The 21,735-nt window shown below is 38.9% G+C and overlaps 1 protein-coding gene across 3 annotated transcripts in view; it reads left to right on the top strand.

The window, feature by feature from the left end:
• The window catches only part of PSD3 (pleckstrin and Sec7 domain containing 3), a 661,118-nt gene that overhangs the window by 509,917 nt on the left and 129,466 nt on the right, over nucleotides 1-21,735 (top strand). For all 3 annotated transcript variants that reach the window (XM_089675248.1, XM_089675257.1, XM_089675266.1), the window contains one exon: nucleotides 5,844-5,887. In XM_089675248.1, the coding sequence (XP_089531374.1) occupies nucleotides 5,844-5,887 (44 nt within the window). The remainder of the gene's footprint in view (nucleotides 1-5,843; nucleotides 5,888-21,735) is intronic.

Below are 21,735 nucleotides of genomic sequence, written 5' to 3'. Positions count from 1 at the left end.
TCAAAATAATAGCAGTGTGGAGTTCTATTAGTGAGGTCATTCATTCTTTGAAAAACAGGTTGCAATTTTTGCCCTTATTTAACCACTTGCCTACCAGGCACTTATACCCCCTTATTTACCAGGCCAATTTTCAGCTTTCAGCGCTGCCGCACTTTGATTGACAATTGCGCGGTCATGCAACATTGTACCCATATGAAATTTTGATCATTTTTTTCTCACAAATAGAGCTTTCTTTTGGTGGTATTTAATCGCCACTGGGCGCTTTACTTTTTGCGCTATAAATTAAAAGATTGCAAAAATTAAAAAATTAAAAAAAAGGTTCTTTGTTTCTATTATAAAATTTTTCAAACAGGTATTTTTTCTCCTTCACTGATGTGCGTTGATGAGGCAGCACTGATGGGCACTGATAGGCGGCACTGATAGGCAGCACTAAAGGGCACAGATAGGCAGTACTAATGAGGTGGCACGGATAGGCGGCACTAATATGCAGCACTGATAGGCGGCACTGATAGCTGACACTGATGATGGGTACTGATAGACGGCACTGACTGGCATCACTGCTGGGCACTGACTGGCACAACCCCTGGGCACTGACTGGCAGCACTGCTGGGCTGCACTGGTGGGTGGCACTGGTGGGCAGCACTGGTGGGTGGGCACAGGTGGGTGGCACTGGTGGGCACAGGTGGGTGGGCACAGGTGGGTGGCACTGCTGGGCACAGGTAGGTGGCACTTCTGGGCACAGGTGTGTGACACTGCAGAGTGGCACAGGTGGGTGCACTGCTGGGCACAGGTGGGTGATCTGCTGGGCACAGATGGGCGGAGCTAGTGGGCGCACTGCTGGGCACAGGTGGGCGGAACTTGCGGGTGGCATTGCTGGGCACCGATCATCAGGGCACTGATCATCGGTGCCCTGATGATCGGTGCCAATCCCCGCTCTGACAACTGCCGGTTCTCGGCAGTACTTTCCTCACGATCTGACAGCGTGAGGAAAGTGCAGCCGAGAACCGGCACTTGCATTTCCCTGTGATCAGCGTGTCATTGGACACCGCTGATCACGTGGTAAAAGGCCGGTATGATTGGCCTTTTACCACATCACGTGATCAGCTGTGTCCGTAGGACACAGCGATCACGGAGATCACCGGGTGCGTGCCCCCTGGGGCGCGCAGGAGAGCGCGTTCTGGGAGGACGTCATATGACGTCCACTCAGAACTGGCCAGCCGCAGTTTAGCCGTCATTCGGCTATCTGCGGTCGGCAACTAGTTAAGAAGGAAGGCAGCAAATGTTGTACATGCTGGTTACAGTGCATTTCTCTCTGAAATTCTGAGGAAAATGGGTCGTTCCAGACATTGTTCAGAAGAACAGCGTACCTTGATTAAAAAGTTGATTGGAGAGGAGAAAACATATAAAGAAGTGGAGAAAATGATAGGCTGCTCAGCTAAACTGATCGCAAATGTTTTAAAATGGCAACCAAAACCTGAAAGACGTGGAAGAAAGCAAAAAACTACCATTCGAATGGATAGAAGAATAGCCAAAATGGCAGGGACTCAGCCAACAATCAGCTCCAGGAAGATGAAAGAAGGTCTAACGTTACCTGTGAGTACTGTTACAATTAGAAGACGCCTATGTGAAGCCAAGCTATCTACAAGAAGCCCCCGCAAAGTCCCACTGTTGAAAAAAAGACATGTGCTGAAGAGGTTACAATTTGCCAAAGAGCACATTGACTGGCCTAAAGAGAAATGGTGCAACATTTTGTGGACTGATGAAAGTAAGATTGTTCTTTTTGGGTCTAGTGGCCGGAGACAGTTTGTCAGACGACCCCCAAACACTGAATTCAAGCCACAATACAATGTGAAGACAGTGAAGCATGGTTGCGCAAGCATCATGATATGGGGATGTTTCTCATACTACGGTGTTGGGCCTATTTATCGCATACCAGGGATCATGGATCAGTTTGAATACATCAGAATACTTGAAGAGGTCATGCTGCCTTATGCTGAAGAGGAAATGCCCTTGAAATGGGTGTTCAAACAAGACAACGACCCCAAACACACCAGTAAACATGCAACATCTTGGTTCCAGACCAACAAGATTGACGTTATGGAGTGGCCAGCCCAATCCCCGGATCTTAATCCAATAGAAAACTTGTGGGGTGACATCAAAAATGCAGTTTCTGAGGAAAAACCAAGAAATAGAGAAGAACTGTGGAATGTAGTCCAATCATCCTGGGCTGGAATACCTGTTCACAGGTGCCAGAAGTTGGTTGACTCCATGCAACACAGATGTACAGCAGTTCTCAGAAACAGTGCTTATACAACTAAATATTCATTAAGTGATTCAAAGGAAAGCAAAATCTTCAAACATTTTTCAGTTTATATAGTGAATGTTTGAGTTTGTAAAGAATACAAACACTGCTATTTTTTTGAACAGTCTAATATTCACTTTTCTTCAGTTTTTTTAGAGGAACAACACAAATTTGATATATTTTTCTTCATGTTTTGATTTGGAATAGAATGTGTAGTGTTCCCAATGCATTTGTGTGTATGGAAATAAAAGCTATTAGAAGGATTTTGAGCTTTATTCACTTTTTTCAACACACTGCTATTATTGTGAACACAACTGTATGTGGTGTCAGGGTCTGTTTTCTGTAACTATGCTGTATGACTTTGCAATGCTCAGTAGATGGTTTGCATGCTAGTTAGTCAGCTACAATTGTTGCCCTCTCAAAGACTCTTGCCTGGGTGACATGATAAGGTGTTCACTTCCTGATAGCCAATTCAGTGGCTCCCAATGAAACATCCAAACTCTTGGATATTGTTTTGTACCCTTTTACTAATTTGTGCATTAGTTATTTTATCTCTGTCTTCTTTGCAATATATTATAGCCCTGTTTTTATATTTATAAACTGAGTAATAGTTTGCTGTAAACCAAACAGCTACTGGTTACAAAATCTGAGACCAATAAGCCAGCAATGCCCTCATTATGTAGTTGGTTGTTACCCCTGTACATATAGAGATTCCACAACACAGAAATTAAATATCTTTGCAAACAGCACATTTTTTCCATTAAACACAGTGTTGCATAAGAAAAAATAATTATTGCTTTAAAATAAAAAAAGTGGCAGCAACAGTTTTCTGAAGATTATGTAGTTTATTATTTTTCTAGAAATTTTTCTTTTTTTTCTTTTTTTCTTCTTCTCTGTATGAAAAAGAGTAGAGAGTAGTTTTAAATGTATCAAGACACACATATATATTTTTATAATTCAGAGTAAAGAGTTGGCATAGTGTTTCAGGGAGCCACAGCACATTCCAAGAAAAGTCAATTAGATATAATTCGCATGTAATGTGCTATTTTACAGAATGCATCTGAGTTGCTTCCAGCAAATTTTTTTTTTTTTTTAATAATTGCCTTACTATGGTTCAGTCTAAATGAACTTGTCATGCACAATAAACCTGTTTGTAACTGATTTATTTTGAAATTTGACATATATATTATAAAATCAGATGATGATGAAGAATGACCTGGAATAGTTGGAAACATTTTTGGTAATGTGTTCAAGGAGAAAGAGGCTGTCAGCATATTTCTTTTTTTTTTTTTGCTGATGTACCCGAAGATAAGAAAATATGTTGGAGTATTTGCAGGCCCCAAATGCAGGCAAATTAAAGTGATATTAAAGCTTCCATTTTTTGATTAAAATACCAAACATGTCATACATTCTCTGCAATGGTTTTGCACAGAGCAGCCCTGATCCTCCTCTTGTTTAGTCCCCTGCTGACTCTATGGGGGCAATTGTGCAGGCTTGCTCCCGAGCTGCCCTGTCTACATCTGTTGACACAGATAACATGGCTTGGCCCTGCCCTCTCCTCAGAGGATTTGATTGACAGGAGCGGAAACCAATGGCTGGGGGGAATCCTCTGCAACAGAAGGTTCTTTACCTTAAGTGTAACTAAAGGCAAAACGTTTTTTTTTTTTTTAGTTTTGTACAGAGTGGAGAGGGATTTGAACCCGTCAGTGTTTTTTGCTGTCTATGCCCCTGTTACGGAGGTTCACCTTGTTTATTTGTCCTGTTTACCATTATCATTGAAAATGAGAGTAAAAGAAAATCCCAAATTTTCCCCAAGTAAGTAATAGAGGGGAAATCTTCCAATGGGGACAGTAGTTCTGGTAACATGGGGATCCCCAAAGGATTCCCTAATTTGCAGGGATTTTCTATTACTTCCTGTTTGAAAAAAAAATCTGACAGGGGTTATAACTCTCCCTTTTTCTATCCAAAATGAAAAAAATTGAATGCATTAGAACCACTTTAAAATGAATACACATGCATACAGTATTTTTTAGATATGAACATGTCATTTGTGAATGAGGAAGTTGATTTCTTGCATACAACTGCAAAAACAAAGTCAGCCTTACACTCATAGGTAATTAACTTTTTGTAAATATGCATTTTTTTGTTTAAAGCCTTATAAAAAAGAGGAGGCAAAATGCATTATAATAACTTTTGAGGTGGTGTTCTAAAAGTGGAAGAAACCATGAATAGGGAATCTGAGGGCCCTTCCCTGCTCTGTGGCAGAAAAAGAATAATCCTGTAGGACAAACCAAATTTAAAAAAGTTTTTCTTTAACAAAGTGGAGTAGAGATGGAACCCTTGTTAGGTTTTTACTCTTGTCTGTGACCTTATTGGTTAGGTTTTCCCTGTACTAGCTGGGACAGGAAGTGATGGGAAATCTCCCGAATGAAGAGGCAGCCTGCAGGAAAACACTTTTTTAAAACAGAGAAAAGTTAGAGCCTCTGTTAGGTCATTATTATTGTCAGTGTTTTCCTGTCTCAATTACTACATACCTCTCATTTCTTGTCTTGCTATTACATGCCGTCAAGGGAGAGGTGAAATCTACCCAACAGGGTTATGGGTAGGAATCAAAACTAGAAGTATTTACCTTTCCCAAAACTACACAAAACTTAAAAAAGCTGTGTTGGTTGGGGTTGATCTTTATTCTGGCAGAAATTTTCCCGTATGTCAGATTTTCTGAGAATGATTCAGAGTATTTTTGTCTTGCCATCTCGTTTTATAAAAGAGACATTTTTTAAAAGAGTGACCTGGAGGCAATTGCTGCTGACATCTCCTTTTTAAAATTCTAAATGCCTAGCTGTCCTGCTGACCCTCTGGCTTTAGTACTTTGAGATACTTACCCAGGATGTGAATGCAGATAAGGATTTTTTTTTACCTTTCTGATCTGTGTTCTTATTCTGTGTAAATGATGCAGAATATATTAAAGCCAGTGGGACAGCACATAAGGTTCTTAGTATATTCAAAAAGATGGCAACAGTGACAGTTACTGTATTTCTCTCATGACACCGTTACATGGGATGGTTGCACTTCAAGGAAAGTATTGTATTTATCTGATCTTTAAATGTTTTTGTATTTTCTACTCAGGAAAATTAGGTACGCAATATTCGGATGCAAGCTATATATAGTATATCATTTTAAGTTATCAAAAATATATTTTGATAAAGTGCATTGTACAAAAAAAGAAAACTGTAAATTAAAGAGAATGGTGACTGTGATAGGAGGTACACTGAGAACAGCTATGTGTACAGTTGCACTTTGACAGGATTTTTTAGACCTTTACTCACACTTTTTGTGTGACGGGTAGCAAGAAACAAAGTCCACAGTGATAGGGACATTTCATATCTTCTGCTGTCAAGCAGACATGAAAGGAAAATCTAAAAGCAATTATTGCATAGCCTCTCTCTGGATCGCTAAACTGAATAGAAAAAAAATGCATTATTTTTAAAATCAGATAGTATGCATTTAAGAAAATGAGTAATGTTTTATTTCTCTTTTGTAGGCTCTGTACAACTCGATCAAGAATGAAAAGTTGGAATGGGCAGCGTAAGTGTTATTTCTTTTTATCAAAATGAACACGATTTTCAGTGCTAAAACCTTGCTTTTATTGCTAAAAACAATTATTCCAGTTTTTTGTAATATTTGACCTGTATTGGTCTCAGTCACTTTTGGAGCCCAGAATGTAGATGAAATGAGAGGCAGGAACTAGAATCAGATGCAAACTGAGTGAACCTGTTCTCTGGGAATCACAGTGGTGCCACCTTCTTTCTGTAACTTGACATGTTTATGTAGCATGCTACTTCTCATGTTCTTAAGCATGTACTTCCTAATGTAATGCCAGTAGAACATTCCATACTTAAAAGAGAAGAAGCCAAACCTTTTTTGGCCCTACTTCTCCTGTGGATCACAGAAGTGCAGTTTGTTCTGCATTCCTGTGACCTGTTTTCAGCCGATCATTGGATTTAGCATGGAACATTTTGAGCCGGTTCAGGCTCTGGATCAATCCCAAAATTACAGCCGGAATCCACCCAGATGCCTGAGCCAGCCGCTCCCACCTCCTCCACAGCCCAGCACTCCAGTGAGCACTGGAGGGGCAGAGCAGAAAGCCAGTGACTAACAGTCACCAACTTTCTGCTCAGAGCGGAGGGGAGAACTGAGCAATCTGTGGTGTTTGATCGCTCAGTTCTCAGTGCAGAGCCAACAGAGGACAGATGCTGCATTCACCTAGGTGAGTATAAATGTTTATTTTTTTTATAAACCCAAATTTCTCTTTTAAGCTGAACATAGCTGACTTAGTTAAAACAAGCAGTGCTCCTGCTATTTCACATGCAAGAGGATATTAACAAGTGCCTGTAGCTGTTGGATGCATGCATTATCCCATTGGGAAGACTGACAGATATCTTTCAAACTATTTTTTTTGCAAACATTTCTGACCTTGAATTGCAAGGCTTACAATAATACTGGCATGCAAGCTGTAGAAAAAGGGACAGCCTACAACTAGAGGTCTTAACATTCTTTAATGGCAAGTAGTAGACCCTAGTATGTAGAATATGCAGTTTTTCCTGCAGTACATTCTAGCAGTTCACTACAGTAAATGTGAACATCAGTATAGCCCACAGTGACATTTAGGTACACAGTGCAGAGAGGCTTTCTGTGACCTTTGCTGTTTCACAAAGTGTTAATGGTGAGATTATATGCCCCTATGTCACAAGTGTCAAACTGGTGGCCCTCCAGCTGTTGCCAAACAACAAGTCCCATGAGGCATTGCAAGATTGACAGTTACAAGCATGACTCCCAAAGGTAGAGGCATGATAGGACTTGTAGTTTCGCAACAGATGGAGGGCCGCCAGTTTGACACCCCTGCCCTATGTAATACCAGTGCTAGCAATACCTCTTCACTTCAGTATATTTAGTTTTTGTACATTGCCCCTTTATTGTCTAGAAAAATAATAATTTTATGGCTTTTCACACTGAATTAATAGGGTATCAGAAACAAAATAATTTGTACTTTTTATTTTCATCACAAAGGTACACTTATCCTTTAATTCTGCTTACAGTTCCCTTTAGGAATTAGGTTTCAATTATATTCCAGACTTATTCAATACCTAAAAAATGATATACAGTTGTTTAATCTGTAAAATCTATATTTAGTGTTAAATGGGTTATGACAGGTTGTACACAGAAATTGGAAAATGTAGACTTAGATTTATAATTAAGGTTGATTAATTTTTCAGTGTGATAGACTGCTCAAGCTTTCCAGTAATAATGCATTTTTTATCTAAAAGCTTGTTGTTTTAGCACATTGGGATTGATGCCTCCAAGATGCTAACAGAAAGCTAGTGAACTGTAAACTTTAAAGTGTAATGAAAAGTAAGAGTATTTGTGTTTACTTTGTACTTATCAAGTCAGTAAATGAGGACCATTGAAATAATGAAAAACATAAATATTCTACAGTTAAGCCAAAGGAGGCAAAAAAACACTAATATGTTTGTTCATACCAACAATCAGTGCCTATGCACTGAGCCTGGCACATTGTTTACTTTTTTTTTGTTCAGACTTTATTGCCACAAGTGACATTTCATTCAGTTTTATTCACTGCAGCAGCATTGTGATGTTTGCTTTGCAATAAGCTGACTGAACAAAGTACTTCATGCAGTACTTTGTTCAGCGCACATAACCACAACGCAGTTTTGTGATCTGACTTAATAGAAAGCAATGCAAATTGCATTAGGAATGCACTGGGCACTTAATCAATAGTCTATTCCAACAGATTTAGTACAGAACATGGGAGAGAACCTTGCTATATTTATGAAACCTGGGAGTTACCAGTTATATTTCAAACAGTCCCCATGTGCTGAAAATTGTAAAAGATCAAAAAGCCCACCTTTGTGAAGTACTAAAAGGGTCACCGAAAAAAGGTAGTGCATTTTCTTATTAAACATACTAAAGAAAATAATACCAAAAATGCTATTATCTTTACCACACAATGGATATAAAAATATTAATAACCGCTAAAAACAATAGCAGAAAATAGGGCACCACAAATATCTATGAAACTACCAGAAAGTCATAGCAACATGTATTTAAGTATTGCACCTTGCTACATTAAATCTTTTGAGTAGTAGATGACCAATATTCTTATACAGAGCATGTTGCCGCCATTTAAAATATACCCCGTATATACATTTCTATAAGTATGTTGGGCAGTCTTAATGCACCAGAGAGATCTCCTCAAGGAATTTACTTAAAGAAGATATAAATATTTGTTTTACAGTATTCAGTTTCTGATGGGAACTGCGGTACTTTGTTCCATCTTCCTAGGTGCCCCTGTAATACTATCTGCGATTTCAGATAGGACACTGCAGCTAACAAGAAGGTAGCTCCCTTGGTAGAGAGTGCATGTCTCTGGTCACTTCCTACTACATGTTCTAAATGCACTTTGTCCCATCAGGAACTGAATGCTGTAAAAAAAAAAAGTGATAGTTTTTTAACAAATTGCATGAAAGGTTCATACTTCAAACAGTTTATCTAGGTACTCCATATACAACTAAGTGTTTTTTAGGCTTGAGTGCTAGTTCACACTGGACTCACAGAGGAATGCACTCCACTTTGCACTGGATTACACCAATAGTATTTCATGTACTACTTTTAAAAACACACCAGATCACATAGTACTGCAGTACCATGCATTCTGGTGCAGGCAAATGCGCATGGAAGTTAGGTTTTCTGCACCATGTTCTGATGTGTACAGGTCGTAAGGGCTACAGCCAGATAACGGACCACAATTTGTTGTTTACTTCACAAAAAGACCGTATAAAAAATGAGGTCCAAATCTGACATGCCTTTTAAGAAATAAGGCGGTCCAATGATGTAGCAAGATGTATATATTCAGCAAAATGTTGCACTCAGTATTCTGAATAGGTGTGTAAGCTAGTCAAAATATCACTTGATCTAATAAATGAAGATCATGAAACTGTGCTGAAACATTCTTTCATTCATTACCCAGTGTGACCACTGCTCTGCATGCACACATAGGTGCCAGAACGTTGAAAAGGTAGTCTCATGTGCTGAAGCTCACTATTACAGCCTCCATACAACCATACAATAAAACCCTCTCTAGTCTTGGGCTTCCTTGCCTCAGTGTTCCGCCGATATCAGTGGCCACAGTTTCCACTCCCAGCAGAGTACCGTGAATTCTTCCTGCCATCAATTTGCAAATTTTACATAGACCTTGCAAAACCTCTTCTATGCCACCTTTGTAAGTGAAAATATTTGTGACGGTTAAGCAGGTCTATAAGAACATAAGAGTCTGCAATTGGGAGTCTACTCCCAAGTTTTTTAGGTTACTTGACTGGTGGGTAAATATGCACTTTAAAGTTTAACTTAGGCATTTTTATTCTTTTAGTTTTGGACAGAGTGGACAGGGATTAAAACACCGCTCATGTTTTTTTGCTGCCTGTGCCCCTGTTGGGGGGATTCACCCTCTCCATGTCTTCTATTTATAACTATCAATGAAAGTAACATAAAACAAAATCATACATTTTGGGTTATCTCTAAAACAGAAGTAGTGGGGTTATTTTTGAATGGGGACACTGGTTCTGGTGGCAACCAGGGATTCCTTCATTTTGGAAGCATTTACTCTCACGTCCTGTTTTGGCAATGGGACAGGAAGTCAAAGAAAATCTCCTAAATGGGACACAGATAGCAGAAATAAATCTTATATGGGTTATAACTCTGCTTTACTCTATCTAAAATGAAGAAACACTAGTTTTGTCTTTAGTTCTACTTTAAATGTGCATATAATTTAAAGTGGATCTAGTGGCAGTACTTTATAAGCTTAAGAAATATAAATCCCCCAAAAATCTAAAGATATCAGAGTAAGTATAATATATATATATATATATATATATATATATATATATATATATATATATAAAATTCATAGATAATGTAGATGTACCTGGCGGTTTTGGTCATATTTTCTGTACATGAGACTGTTAAGAGGGGAAGATGTAGATATACTAAGATTTTTGCCTAGATGTAGGCCTTTGAAGATTTATTACTCTGAACCTAAAAAACCATGGTCTTGCCTAGCTGATAACTTGCACATTCTCTTTTTCTCATGCAGCACCAATGAGTGCTCTCAGGAGACAAGCACAGCACGTGTAGTAATTTTTACATTCATCACAGAAGCAGGGAGATTCCATTGCCACCCTGAAGGTAGCTTCCCCTATACCACTTTAGGAACCCTTGCCCTGGGTGGACCTTTCCACTGACACCTAGAAAACCCAAGTATGTCGACAGCTACAGTATGTTAAGGCACTTATGTATTTTTCAGTTGTACTGTAGTATACAAGGTCATCAACACAGTCACAATGCTGAGTAAAAGGTCAAGGGGAAGAGAATCTACTGTATAATCACTTCTGCTTCAGGTTAATAGGTACTGTGTTAATTTAACCACTATAGAACTAAGAAGTTGGTGAATTTGTGTTGCCATGACCTATTTTACTTCTAAATAAACTGCGCACTGGAAAAAAAGGAAACTTCTACAGGCAGAGGGCATCCCCCTAAGTTTTCTGTCTTTTAGTAGTGCAATTTGCAACATCCCCCGAGCCCATATGCAGCCTTAGCTAACCCATAGGGCTAAAGTTTATATTTTTAGTCACTGTTACACAGTGTGAAATTGTCCCCAGAGTAATTAAATAGCAAGTTAAAAATTATATTATTTTTTTTTAACTCAAGCTTTTTGCTGATTACTACTATGTGAAGAAAACCAGAGATCTCTCACTCAGTATATTTTCAGTTTCTTCAGCATGAAGCACTTTGCCATCTTGTAAATATTTCCTGTTTAGTTGTTGTCTATGAAAATACAAGTGTTAGTGTGCATTTACACTTGCAAATGCACCCTGCCAGTGATTACCATACCAGCAGGTCTTCCCACAATTAGCTGAATGTAGGCAACTCCATTAAAGGCAATGTGAGGCTGCCAACTCTCAAAGCTAATCACGCCCACTTGCATGTAATCATTCATGCTGCGTTACCCTGGCAAGTGATCGGCCCTGGATGCAGACTGGTTGTGTCCAGGGCCGATCACTTGGATGTGATTGCAGCATGTGAGTGGGCGCAATTAGCTGCAATAGCCGGCAACCTCCCATTGATTTTAATAGGGTTGCCTACCAACAACTAATCACGAGAACCCCCACTGGGGTTCTCACATGTAATTGCCAGCAGGGTGCATTCATAAGAGTAAATTCACGTTTAAGCTCAAAAGGTGATATACAGAATCTAAGGTATAATCAGTGGTGGGTTAATGACAATGATTGTGTAACATAATCCTTAAACTGGACATTTAGAAGAATATTGGGAATATCGTAACAGATGTATTAGAATTAGTCCACTAAAGAGACTGTGTTGGCAGGTTTACGGTAAATATACAATCTCAGCCTACAATTTATTGTGATTCCACAGCCAGTGATAAAATAGAGATCAATACTGTGCTCCTCCAAGTACTAATTTAAAAAAGATAGTGATGCTAAACTTCTCACCTCATCCCCCTCCCTACACTTATAAAAGAACAACTGATCTTGGTATTAGTTTGGAGCCCAGGGATTGGAGTGAAATTTGGTCCACAACAAAATAAAATCTTGCTTACAAATGTGCCAGGTTTAGAAACAAACTGCAAAGTTCTCCTTTGGTGGTACATAGTTCTCACTGAGATAGCCAAATTTGTCCCTAACTACACACCCACATGCTTTAGGGGCTGTGAAGGAAGCAGGCACGCACATTCACATATGTTGGACTTGCCTGACAATTTGCAACTTTTGAACAAAATTTTGTTTTGTTATAATATCCAAAACTCTTAGGCAAAAACCATTATTCCAGACACTACAACAACACCCCTTAACAAATGCCATCCTGATATCACCAGCGCACAATTGAAACTTCTCCTGTAGCTCACGACAGCTTCTAAGCAAACTATTGCTAGGGCCTGGAAGACATTTAGACTCAGCTTCATAGAAACTAAAAACAGAACCAGCCAAGCTATGATTCATGGAAAAGTTAAGGGTCACATTCCAAGAAGATACAGAAACTCTGGTTTGAAAATATATCTCCCACCTGGCTTTGATGCATTACTCTTAGAGCCCTAACAAAGCTTTTCCCCACTGATCAACACTAACCCTACAACCCATGGGCCACCAGTTTGAACCCTCAGGACCCCCCCTCAACACACCTGAACCCCTACTTATCCTTACCCATTCCCAAAATTACTCCCTACTCCCCTCCAAATCCAGCTACCCTACTGTTGCTTGAAAATCATATTATACAGGCTTTTATATATGTATGCCAATACTCTTTATATACCAGTCACAAACTATGCATACAGTATGCATGTATAAGACAATACAAATAATATGTGCTGTATGCCATTCCATATGCTGCTCGCGTGCCATGTGCATACAGCAGTCTAATTGGTCTCCAATGCTTCTCTCTCTCCCAATCTGAATGCTGATGTGTTTGGCAAAATTAAGACAAATTCAGGTGGTTATTCTGGGCAAAATACAATTATTTTAAAATTAATACACAACTGTATTTAATGTTGAGTTCCACTTTAACCCAATTCCTAATGAAAATATTTATTACTGCAAAATGTTTTCTGCAGCCTATTGCACACATAACACGCTAAGAGTTGTGCATTGCCTCCTGCATGAAAAGGAATTGGTACATTACCTTGGAGCTGATGTGGTTTAAAGCACAATGGCTATGTGGTTAGCACTTCCGCCTGGCAGCACTAGCGATGTCGTTTCGAATATCAACCATGACACCACTTGCCAGGAGTTTGCATGTTCTCCCTGTGACTGTGTGGGTTTCCTCCCACACTCCAAAGACATGCTGGTAAGTTAATTGGCTCCTGTCTAAATTGGCCCTAGTATGTGTACGTATGAATGTGATTTCGGGACCTTAGCTTGCATGTTCGAGGGTTAGGGACTTATGTGAATGTACAATATACAGTTAGGTCCATATATATTTGGACACAGGCACAATTTTGTTTTTTTCAGGTATTTACCAAAACATATTCAAGCTATAGTTCTATAATGGATATGAGCTGAAAGTGCACATTCTCAGGTTTAATTTGAGGGTATGTACATCCAAATTGGAGGAAGGGTGTAGAAATTACACCTCCTAAGAGTAGCCATCCCAACTTTTTCAAGGGACCAAAAGTAATTGGACAATTAAATAAAAAGCTATATTATGGCCAGGTGTGGGTTACTCCTTCCTTAATTTCTTCATCAATTAAGTAAGGTAAAAGGTCTGGAGTTGATTCTAAGTGTGGTATTTGCATCTGGAATCTATTACTATGAACCTACATCATGCATTCCAAGGAGCTGTCCATGCAAGTGAAAGAGACCATTGTAAGGCTTCAAAAACTAAACAAATCCATCAGAGAGATAGCAGCAACATTAGGAGTGGCCAAATCAACAGTTTGGTACATTCTGAAGAAAGAAGAACGCACTGGTGAGCTCGGCAACATAAAATGGGATGTACGTCCATGGAAGACAACAGTGGTGGATAATTGCAGGATTGTAAAGAAAAACCCATTCACAACATCCAGACAAGTGAAGGGCACTCTCCAGGAGGTGGGCGTATCATTGTCAAAGTCTACAATGAAGATAAGACTTCACAAGAGCAAATACAGAGGGTTCACCACAAGGTGCAAACCATTCATAAGCCTGAAGAATAGAAAAGCCAGATTAGACTTTGCCAAAAAACACCTAACAAAGCCCGACCAGTTCTGGAAAAGCATTCTTTGGATGGATGAAACTAAGATTATTCTGTACCAGAATGATGTGAAGAAGGCTTGGAGCAGATTATGATCCAAAGCACACAACGTCATCTGAGGTAGTGTGATGGCAATGGCACGCATGGCTTCCAGTGGCACTGGGTCATTGGTGTTTATTGATGATGTGACAGAAGACAGAAGCAGCAAGATGAATTCTGCAGTGTTTAGAGATATACTGTCAGCCCAGATTCAGCCAAATGCAGCAAAGTTGATTGGACGGCGCTTCACAGTACAGATGGACAATGATCCAAAACACACTGCAAAAGCAACCCAGGAGCTTTTAAAGGAAAAGTGGAATATTGTGCAATGGCCGAGTCAATCACCTGATCTCAACCCAATTGAGCATGCGTTTCATTTGCTGAAGGCAAAACTAAAGGCAGAAAGACCCTCAAACAAAGAGAAACTGAAGACAGCTGCAGTTAGAGCTGGCAAAGCATCAGAAAGGAGGAAACCCAGTCTTTGGTAATGTCCATGGGTTTCAGACTTCAGGCAGTCATTGCCAGTAAAGGATTCTCAACAAAATTTTAAAAATGAACATTTTATTTATGATTACTGTATATTCATTTGTCCAATTACATTTAAGCCCGTGAAAATGGAGGGACTGTGTATAAAAACGATTGTAGTTTCTAAAAATATGTACTTGATATTTATGTTCAACCCCTTGAATTAAAGCTGAAAGTCTGCACTTCAAATCCATTTGGATTGTTTTGTTTTAATTTATTCTAGTGGCATACAGAGCAAAAAGTATGAAAATTGCGCTTGTGTCCAAATATATACGGACCTAACTGTATATATGTAATCACTGTGCAAATTGATGGTGCTATAAAAGTACCTGTAATAATGATAATAAAAAATGTACCGGTATATCCTAGACATTTGAAATTATGAGTATATCATCTCCCAGTTCAAAACTGATGTTGTCTAATAATTTGTCTATGATTTATTAAGAACTGCTAACAAGTTTATGAATTTATTTTGAGACATTAAGCACTTTTATGTGCAGCAATTTATTTTGATGCAATGAATAATTTTCAATGAGTGTCAGTCATTGTACGTGTAATGGTAAACTGGAGGGGAGGGTGCGCTGCACACAGAAGGTTTTTTAACTTCATGCATAGAATGTGTGAAGGTAAAAAAACCTTGAGCCTTTACAACCACTGTAACTGTAATAAACCCAGAAATTTTTTTTATTTTTTTGCAGTTTACTAATCCATTAGCCCTGGTGCACATTGATGCGGTGCGGAACATCGCATGTGATTCGCACAGGAGCCACACTGTGCAAATCACATGTGATTTCTGTTCGGTGCAATTTGGATGATACATTTTGCATGGCTCAAAATGCACCACCAAAATAGTGCAGTTTTTATGTGTGCACCAGTATATTTGAAATCAAATATTTATTATTTTTTGGCAGTAACATGGTGTGGGCGGATTTCTTCCAGTCACGCCCCCCCAGCCTGTGTCTTAGAATAAGAGGAAGGTGAAGCATGTGTGTAGCTGCCAACACTGCTTTGCAAAATCCCTAGCTGAATTGGGGACATGGGCAGAAGGGGGCCCAGCAAGATCAACCAGGTTTTTAGCAGAATACAGAAAACAAATCTCATAATGACTGAGTGAGCATGAACAGCATGGTATACAACATTTATTGATTGTTTTTTTATGATATGGGTTTAGTGACACTTTAAATAAATGTATTTTGCAAACAGTACTAGATTAACTTTCTTTGTTCAAAAATATTTAAAGGAGACTGTGATACAGTGTATGAAGAGCATGCCGGACTTTCCAGCAATAAAACCCAACGATGACTGCTCACCTTAAGGGGGTGTGCTCTCTATCTGAATTATTTTTAGATTAAGAGCAGAGCAGAACCAAGCACAACTTGTTTATAGCAAAATACTCAGCAAAGTAAAATGACTCGGCAAAGGTGATAGAGAACTGATTTGAATGCAGCTGCTGCTTGCTGCAAGTCGCAGATATTCATATGTAATAGCTCATACAGTGAAGGAAATAAATATTTGATCCCTTGCTGATTTTGAATGTTTGCCCACTCACAAAGAAATGATCAGTTAAAAAACGAATGGTAGGTGTATTGTAACACTGAGAGACAGAATAGCAACAAAGAATTCAAAATAAATGCATATCTAACAAATTATGAACTGATTTGCATGTTCATGAGGGAAAATAAGTATTTTATCCCCTATCATTCAGCAGGATTTCTGAAGGTGTCTTTCATACAGGTAACAAGCTGAGATTAGAAGCAGTCTCTTAAAGGGAGTGCTGCTAATCTCATTTTGTTACCTGTATAAAAGACACCTGTCCACAGAAGCAATCAATCAGATTCCAAACTATCCACCATGGCAAAGACCAAAGAGCTGTCCAAGGATGTCAGGGACAAGATTGTAGACCTACACAAGGCTGGACTGGGCTACCAAACTATCGCCAAGCAGTTTCCTTCACTGTATTTACCTGACTAGATAGAAATACATACATGTATACTTTTTTTATTTTAATCCTGAACATAAGTAAATAGATACAACTTGTGTGAAAGCAGTGTACAGCCCATTTATTATTTTGTTAATATTTCATACAGATCACCTTTGAAGTTGGCTTGGTTTATATTTATAGTTTATAAGCAGTTTTATTATTATTTTTAATATTATTAATAACCATATTTATACATGACAACCAAGCTAGCTTCATCAAAGATAATTGGTAGTAAACATTCACAAGTTATAAACTGTTTGGAAAAGCTTATCCCAGGTTTGACAGCAAATATACCATTATCAGATTTTTAAAAATAGTCTTCAAACCTTTGTTGTGGCCAAAATCTATACACTAGAATTTCTTTTCCCTTACTTTATACTACAAATGGGGACACTTAAGCAGTATCCAGTGTCTCCTGTCCCTCATTTCTAATTATTGTATGCCATTCTGCAGAAAATAATCCTAGATAATCCTAGATCTAGATACAAGTTCCTGGAAACATTCTGGTTTTCCTCCTTTAGACCTTTTATTAATTACAATCTTTAGATAACAATCCAACAGGTTATTAAAATGTAATATTATTGAAAATTGAATAGAATGAAATCATCTTGAAATTAAGTTAACATGTTATAGATTATATAGGATTTTATATATAGGAGTTTAGTGGTTTAATTTACATATACTTAGATCGCCTGTACTCAGGCATGAGAAAATGCTGCTTTTACAGGCATACAGCATATTTTTCTGATGCCTCTAAACACAGTTCTATGTTAGCCTATGCAGCTATGCACATCAGATGTTTAGATCAGTATTTCAAGAGCAGAATTTAGAGGTATAACAACGCGCTAAAGCTGCATTTAGAGAGGAGCTTACCAGCATAGTTTACGTGCATAAACACATGATATTAGAGACATTTTTTTTCTGCCAAGATCTGTCAGAAAAAAATGCATATTTAGAGCATAAATTGCTACGCCCATGTGTATGAGGCCCTAAATTTATGTCAGGATAGAATCTTGTTGCTTCAAACTCTTATGAAAGATAAAAAATATTTGCTATGTTACATGAATACTTTTTTATATAAGAATGTATCAATGAAAACCACCTATTGGGGTTATGATGTTTTTTATTCATCTATAGAATTGTAAGTGAAAGACAAACATTTACCTCTTTATAATAGGTTCACAGATTTTTTGACCCCCCAGTTAATTTAAAACATCTTACCTTGACTTTAAACAAGTTCAGAAATGTATGACCCCCATGGGTTTTCTCGTCTGTTTCTTATTCTTAAACCCTAAACTATGCTTGTAAGATTATATAATATATCCTCGTCATTATTATTCCAATATTTGTCTTGTATGTCATATCTCTCAAACCAGTTTTTTGCCTTGTCTCTAGTTATATCTGTTAACTTCTAGTTGGGATTAAATAGTACTTTAATATGGAATATGTGCAGCATCTCTGTTGGTACTTCTGCCTGATATTCATATTTCCAGTTACTGTGATCCAGAAAAAAGTTGGAATCAAATAAACATAAACCTTTATGACTTAAGCTATAAGTACAAATTCATCTTGTATTTATAGTCGCAAGAAAGGCCATTTATACAAACTGAAATCTTCTAGCTGGCAATTTATTACATCCTTCAACTATTTTTAAAGATACATTGAACAAAGAACAAAACAAGAAAACATTTGTAGTAAATTTTAAAAATTCAACAGTGCATATTCATGCCAACATCTAAGTGGCTATAGCAGCATCAAGGGTGACAACACTGCCGTGATTTCACTGTAAAAACGCAAGTGTTGTAACTTTTTTAAAGAAAGTATCTATCAAATAGTTTTACTGGCAGGATCAAAAAGTATTTAAAAATTGTTCCAGACAGTACGTAGGAAAGCCAAAGAGCCAAGTCGTACTTGTAAGGGCAACCTACGCCACATTATCTGATGATACAGTTTAACCATAGTTCCTTGAAAGAAAACCTTTATTCCCCAAATCGTTCTCCGATCCATTCTCCCAGGCCCCATAACTGCTGCAAAGAAGGGTCTGCTATGATCCAGATCAGTTATTCCCAGACGCTGGAAATTTCAGCCCCCCTTCTCTTTGTGGTACTGGGGGGACGGGATGCAACACCTGAAGAGAATGGACGAACTGGCTGCTATCCTGTATGATAGCTATCCTATTTGGATTAGGTTGTTTTTTTTATTTTTTGCATTGGTAAATTGCATTTACATTCTGGATGCCCATGTGAAAAGAGCTCATTTTGTACTGTTTTATTCTGTACTATGCAAAACTTTCTAATAAAAATATAAACTTAAAAAAGTCTACTACCACTACCACTTTAACATTAAAAAATAATCTCTCCAGTGAAATTAAAGCCCCCTTCCCCCCCATTACATTAGTCTAGAAACACTGAAAAAACAATACCCCCCCCTTTCCCCCATGAAACGGAAGCCCACCACCCATACCCCACCTCAGCACTGTTAGAAACTCACAGTCAGTAAGGTCTGGCTGCTCAAAGATGCCACCCTCACCAAGTGCAGGAACTTCTTGTAGGCCTGCTAATGGGAGAAGGGCTAGTTACTCAATGGAAAAGACATAATGTGCAATATCACATGCATGCAAAGACAAATTATGCACTACTTGTCCGTACCCTCCCTGGTAGGACCTATCTTCTCTGTTTCATTTACAGTGGCTTGTTTTTTCCAGCAACTAAGGTTCACTGAGAAACTTTACTTTGTAATAGCATTTGTTCTATAGGTAATCGATCTTGTCTGCAATTAACAAAAGGCTCCCCGCAATTCTTCAAAAGGGCTACAGATTAAAAAAATTTGTTATGAATAGAAAGCAATAAAATCTACATGCAGAGTCAGATTGCATTTTTAATCCAGCATTAATTTTTTTTTTATTAATAAAACAAACATACAGGTAAAAGAGGAGAGTGAATACTTAATGAATAATTCCAAGCATGGTATATTTTTACATAGAGTGACATAATGAAAGGTGAGATGGTTGAGGGATGGTATGTTACACCTCGCATGCTTTCATATGTGGGAAACAAAGATGGAATCTTGCCCAGATTTTCCTGGTTACCTTGGCGGTGTGGAATCCGAGCCGGGGTTTGCATCCCACTTTTGACTAAATTTCAGGTGGGATGAAGAAGGTAGGGCTGGAGAAAGAGGGTGCTATGGCCATAGACTTGGGAAGCTGCCTAAGAGAGCTCAATTAGGAAATCACTCTGTAAGAGGAAAAATAAGGTTTGCAAGGTTTGTTTTGTCAATGACAGGGAGAAGCCCTTCACCTGTCAGAGAGTCATTTCTCCTGTTTAGTTAGTGCCTGGATGGCAAGGATCTTTTGTTCTGTTTTGCTCTGTTTGTTTATTCCATTACAACCTTTTTCAAATAAAAATGGATTTAAAGTCAGAATCTTAGAAATGGCCTGCTCTTTGGGCTGCCTTTTCCCAGGGAAGGTGATCCTAACTTGTGTTAATCCCACAATAGTTACATTAAAACACTACATGATTTTCAGGTGTTAAAAGTGATAACATTGAGCGGAACATTTTGAGTTAAAAGAGGAAGTGATATTCTTTTGCGTCCGCTGTGTGATGAGCCACCTAGCTAATAGGTGGGATACCTCACTCTCCTCATTCACTGCTTACTGAGCTTTAAAAAGGGCAAATTGTTGGTTCCAGCTTAGCTGGTACCTCTATGACTGAAGTTGCCAATTTATTTGCAGTGTCGTGAGGTACAGTATCAAAGGTTATGATGGCATATACAGTTTCTGGGAAAATATCATCTGATAAGCATAGGCACGGTCAGCATGGTCAACTGAATGAAAGAGACATTGTGCAGGATTGTAAGTAAGAAAACTACTGCTGCAAAAGTGGCTGCAGAGCTCAATCTCAGTCTTCATGGGACAAAGAACAGTCAATCAATGCACCAATGGCAATTGGCTCCCACTGCTGCCACTGGCTCCCACTGTTGCCTTTTTGTCCAGTGAGGAGAGGGAGTGTCGGTGTTCTTGGGCACAGCACTGGATCAAGAACGAGCTCAAGTATAAGTATATTCAGTGTGTACATGTCAAATTTTTCTTAGTTATGCATACTGTTTTTCCTGTTTAATAGGCCTTTTTCACAGAGATGTCAACTTGTATAAGAGTAGTGTGAACAGTGAGCTTTTATGAAACTTTCAGCAAGCTTTTGCACAGCTCTTGACAAGCTTTCTTTAAGCCACCGCTTTCCTGCCACCCTATAGTAAAAGTACTGCTACAGGGCAGCAGGGCTGCACAAAATTATTTATTTATTTCAGGTACTTATATAGCGCCATCAATTTACACAGCACTTTACATATATATTGTATATTCACATCAGTCCCTAACCCTCAAGGGGCGTACAATCTAAGGTCCCTAACTCACATTCATACATACACATAGTAGGGACAATTTAGACAGGAGCCAATTCACCTACCAGCATGTCTTTGGAGTGTGGGAGGAAACCAGAGTACCCAGAGGAAACCCATGCAGGCACAGGGAGAACATGCAAACTCCAGGCAGTTGGTGCCGTGGTTGGGATTTGAACCGGCGACCCTAGTACTGCCAGGCGGAAGTGCTAACCACTTAGCCACTGTGCCGTGATTTGCATTTCCATCTAGGGGTGCACATGCGCCGCCCTACCCGCACCGCCATTGATGACTACGGGTGTCAATCATTGGGTCCCGGCTGGAGATTCCCCGCCGGTACGCGGCGATCACTGAGTAAAACTGACAGGGGAGAGACTTGTGTGCAAACAACACAGGTCTTTCTCCTGCCATCAAGGACATGCACAGCAGAGAAATACACAGCAGTATGTTTCCCTAGTAAAACAGCATACAGCACATGAAGTAGAACAGGACACAGTTAACCCTTTGATCGCTCCAGATGTTAACCCCTTCCTGCCTTTTTATAAGCACTGATCACTGTATTAGTGTCATTGGGATGTCAGTGGCAAATAGTTCCCACCCAGTGTCAGAATGCCCGCCGCAGTCCCACTATAAGTTGCTGATCGCCACCATTACTAGTATAAAGAAAACCTAAATAAAA

Source organism: Staurois parvus, unplaced genomic scaffold, assembly GCF_062004578.1.
Source record: "Staurois parvus isolate SC_StPar_1 unplaced genomic scaffold, SC_StPar_1.0 ptg000013l, whole genome shotgun sequence".
Taxonomy (NCBI): domain Eukaryota; kingdom Metazoa; phylum Chordata; class Amphibia; order Anura; family Ranidae; genus Staurois; species Staurois parvus.
The sequence above is the reverse complement of the archived record's forward strand: the minus strand, read 5'-3'. Positions and strand labels throughout refer to the sequence as shown.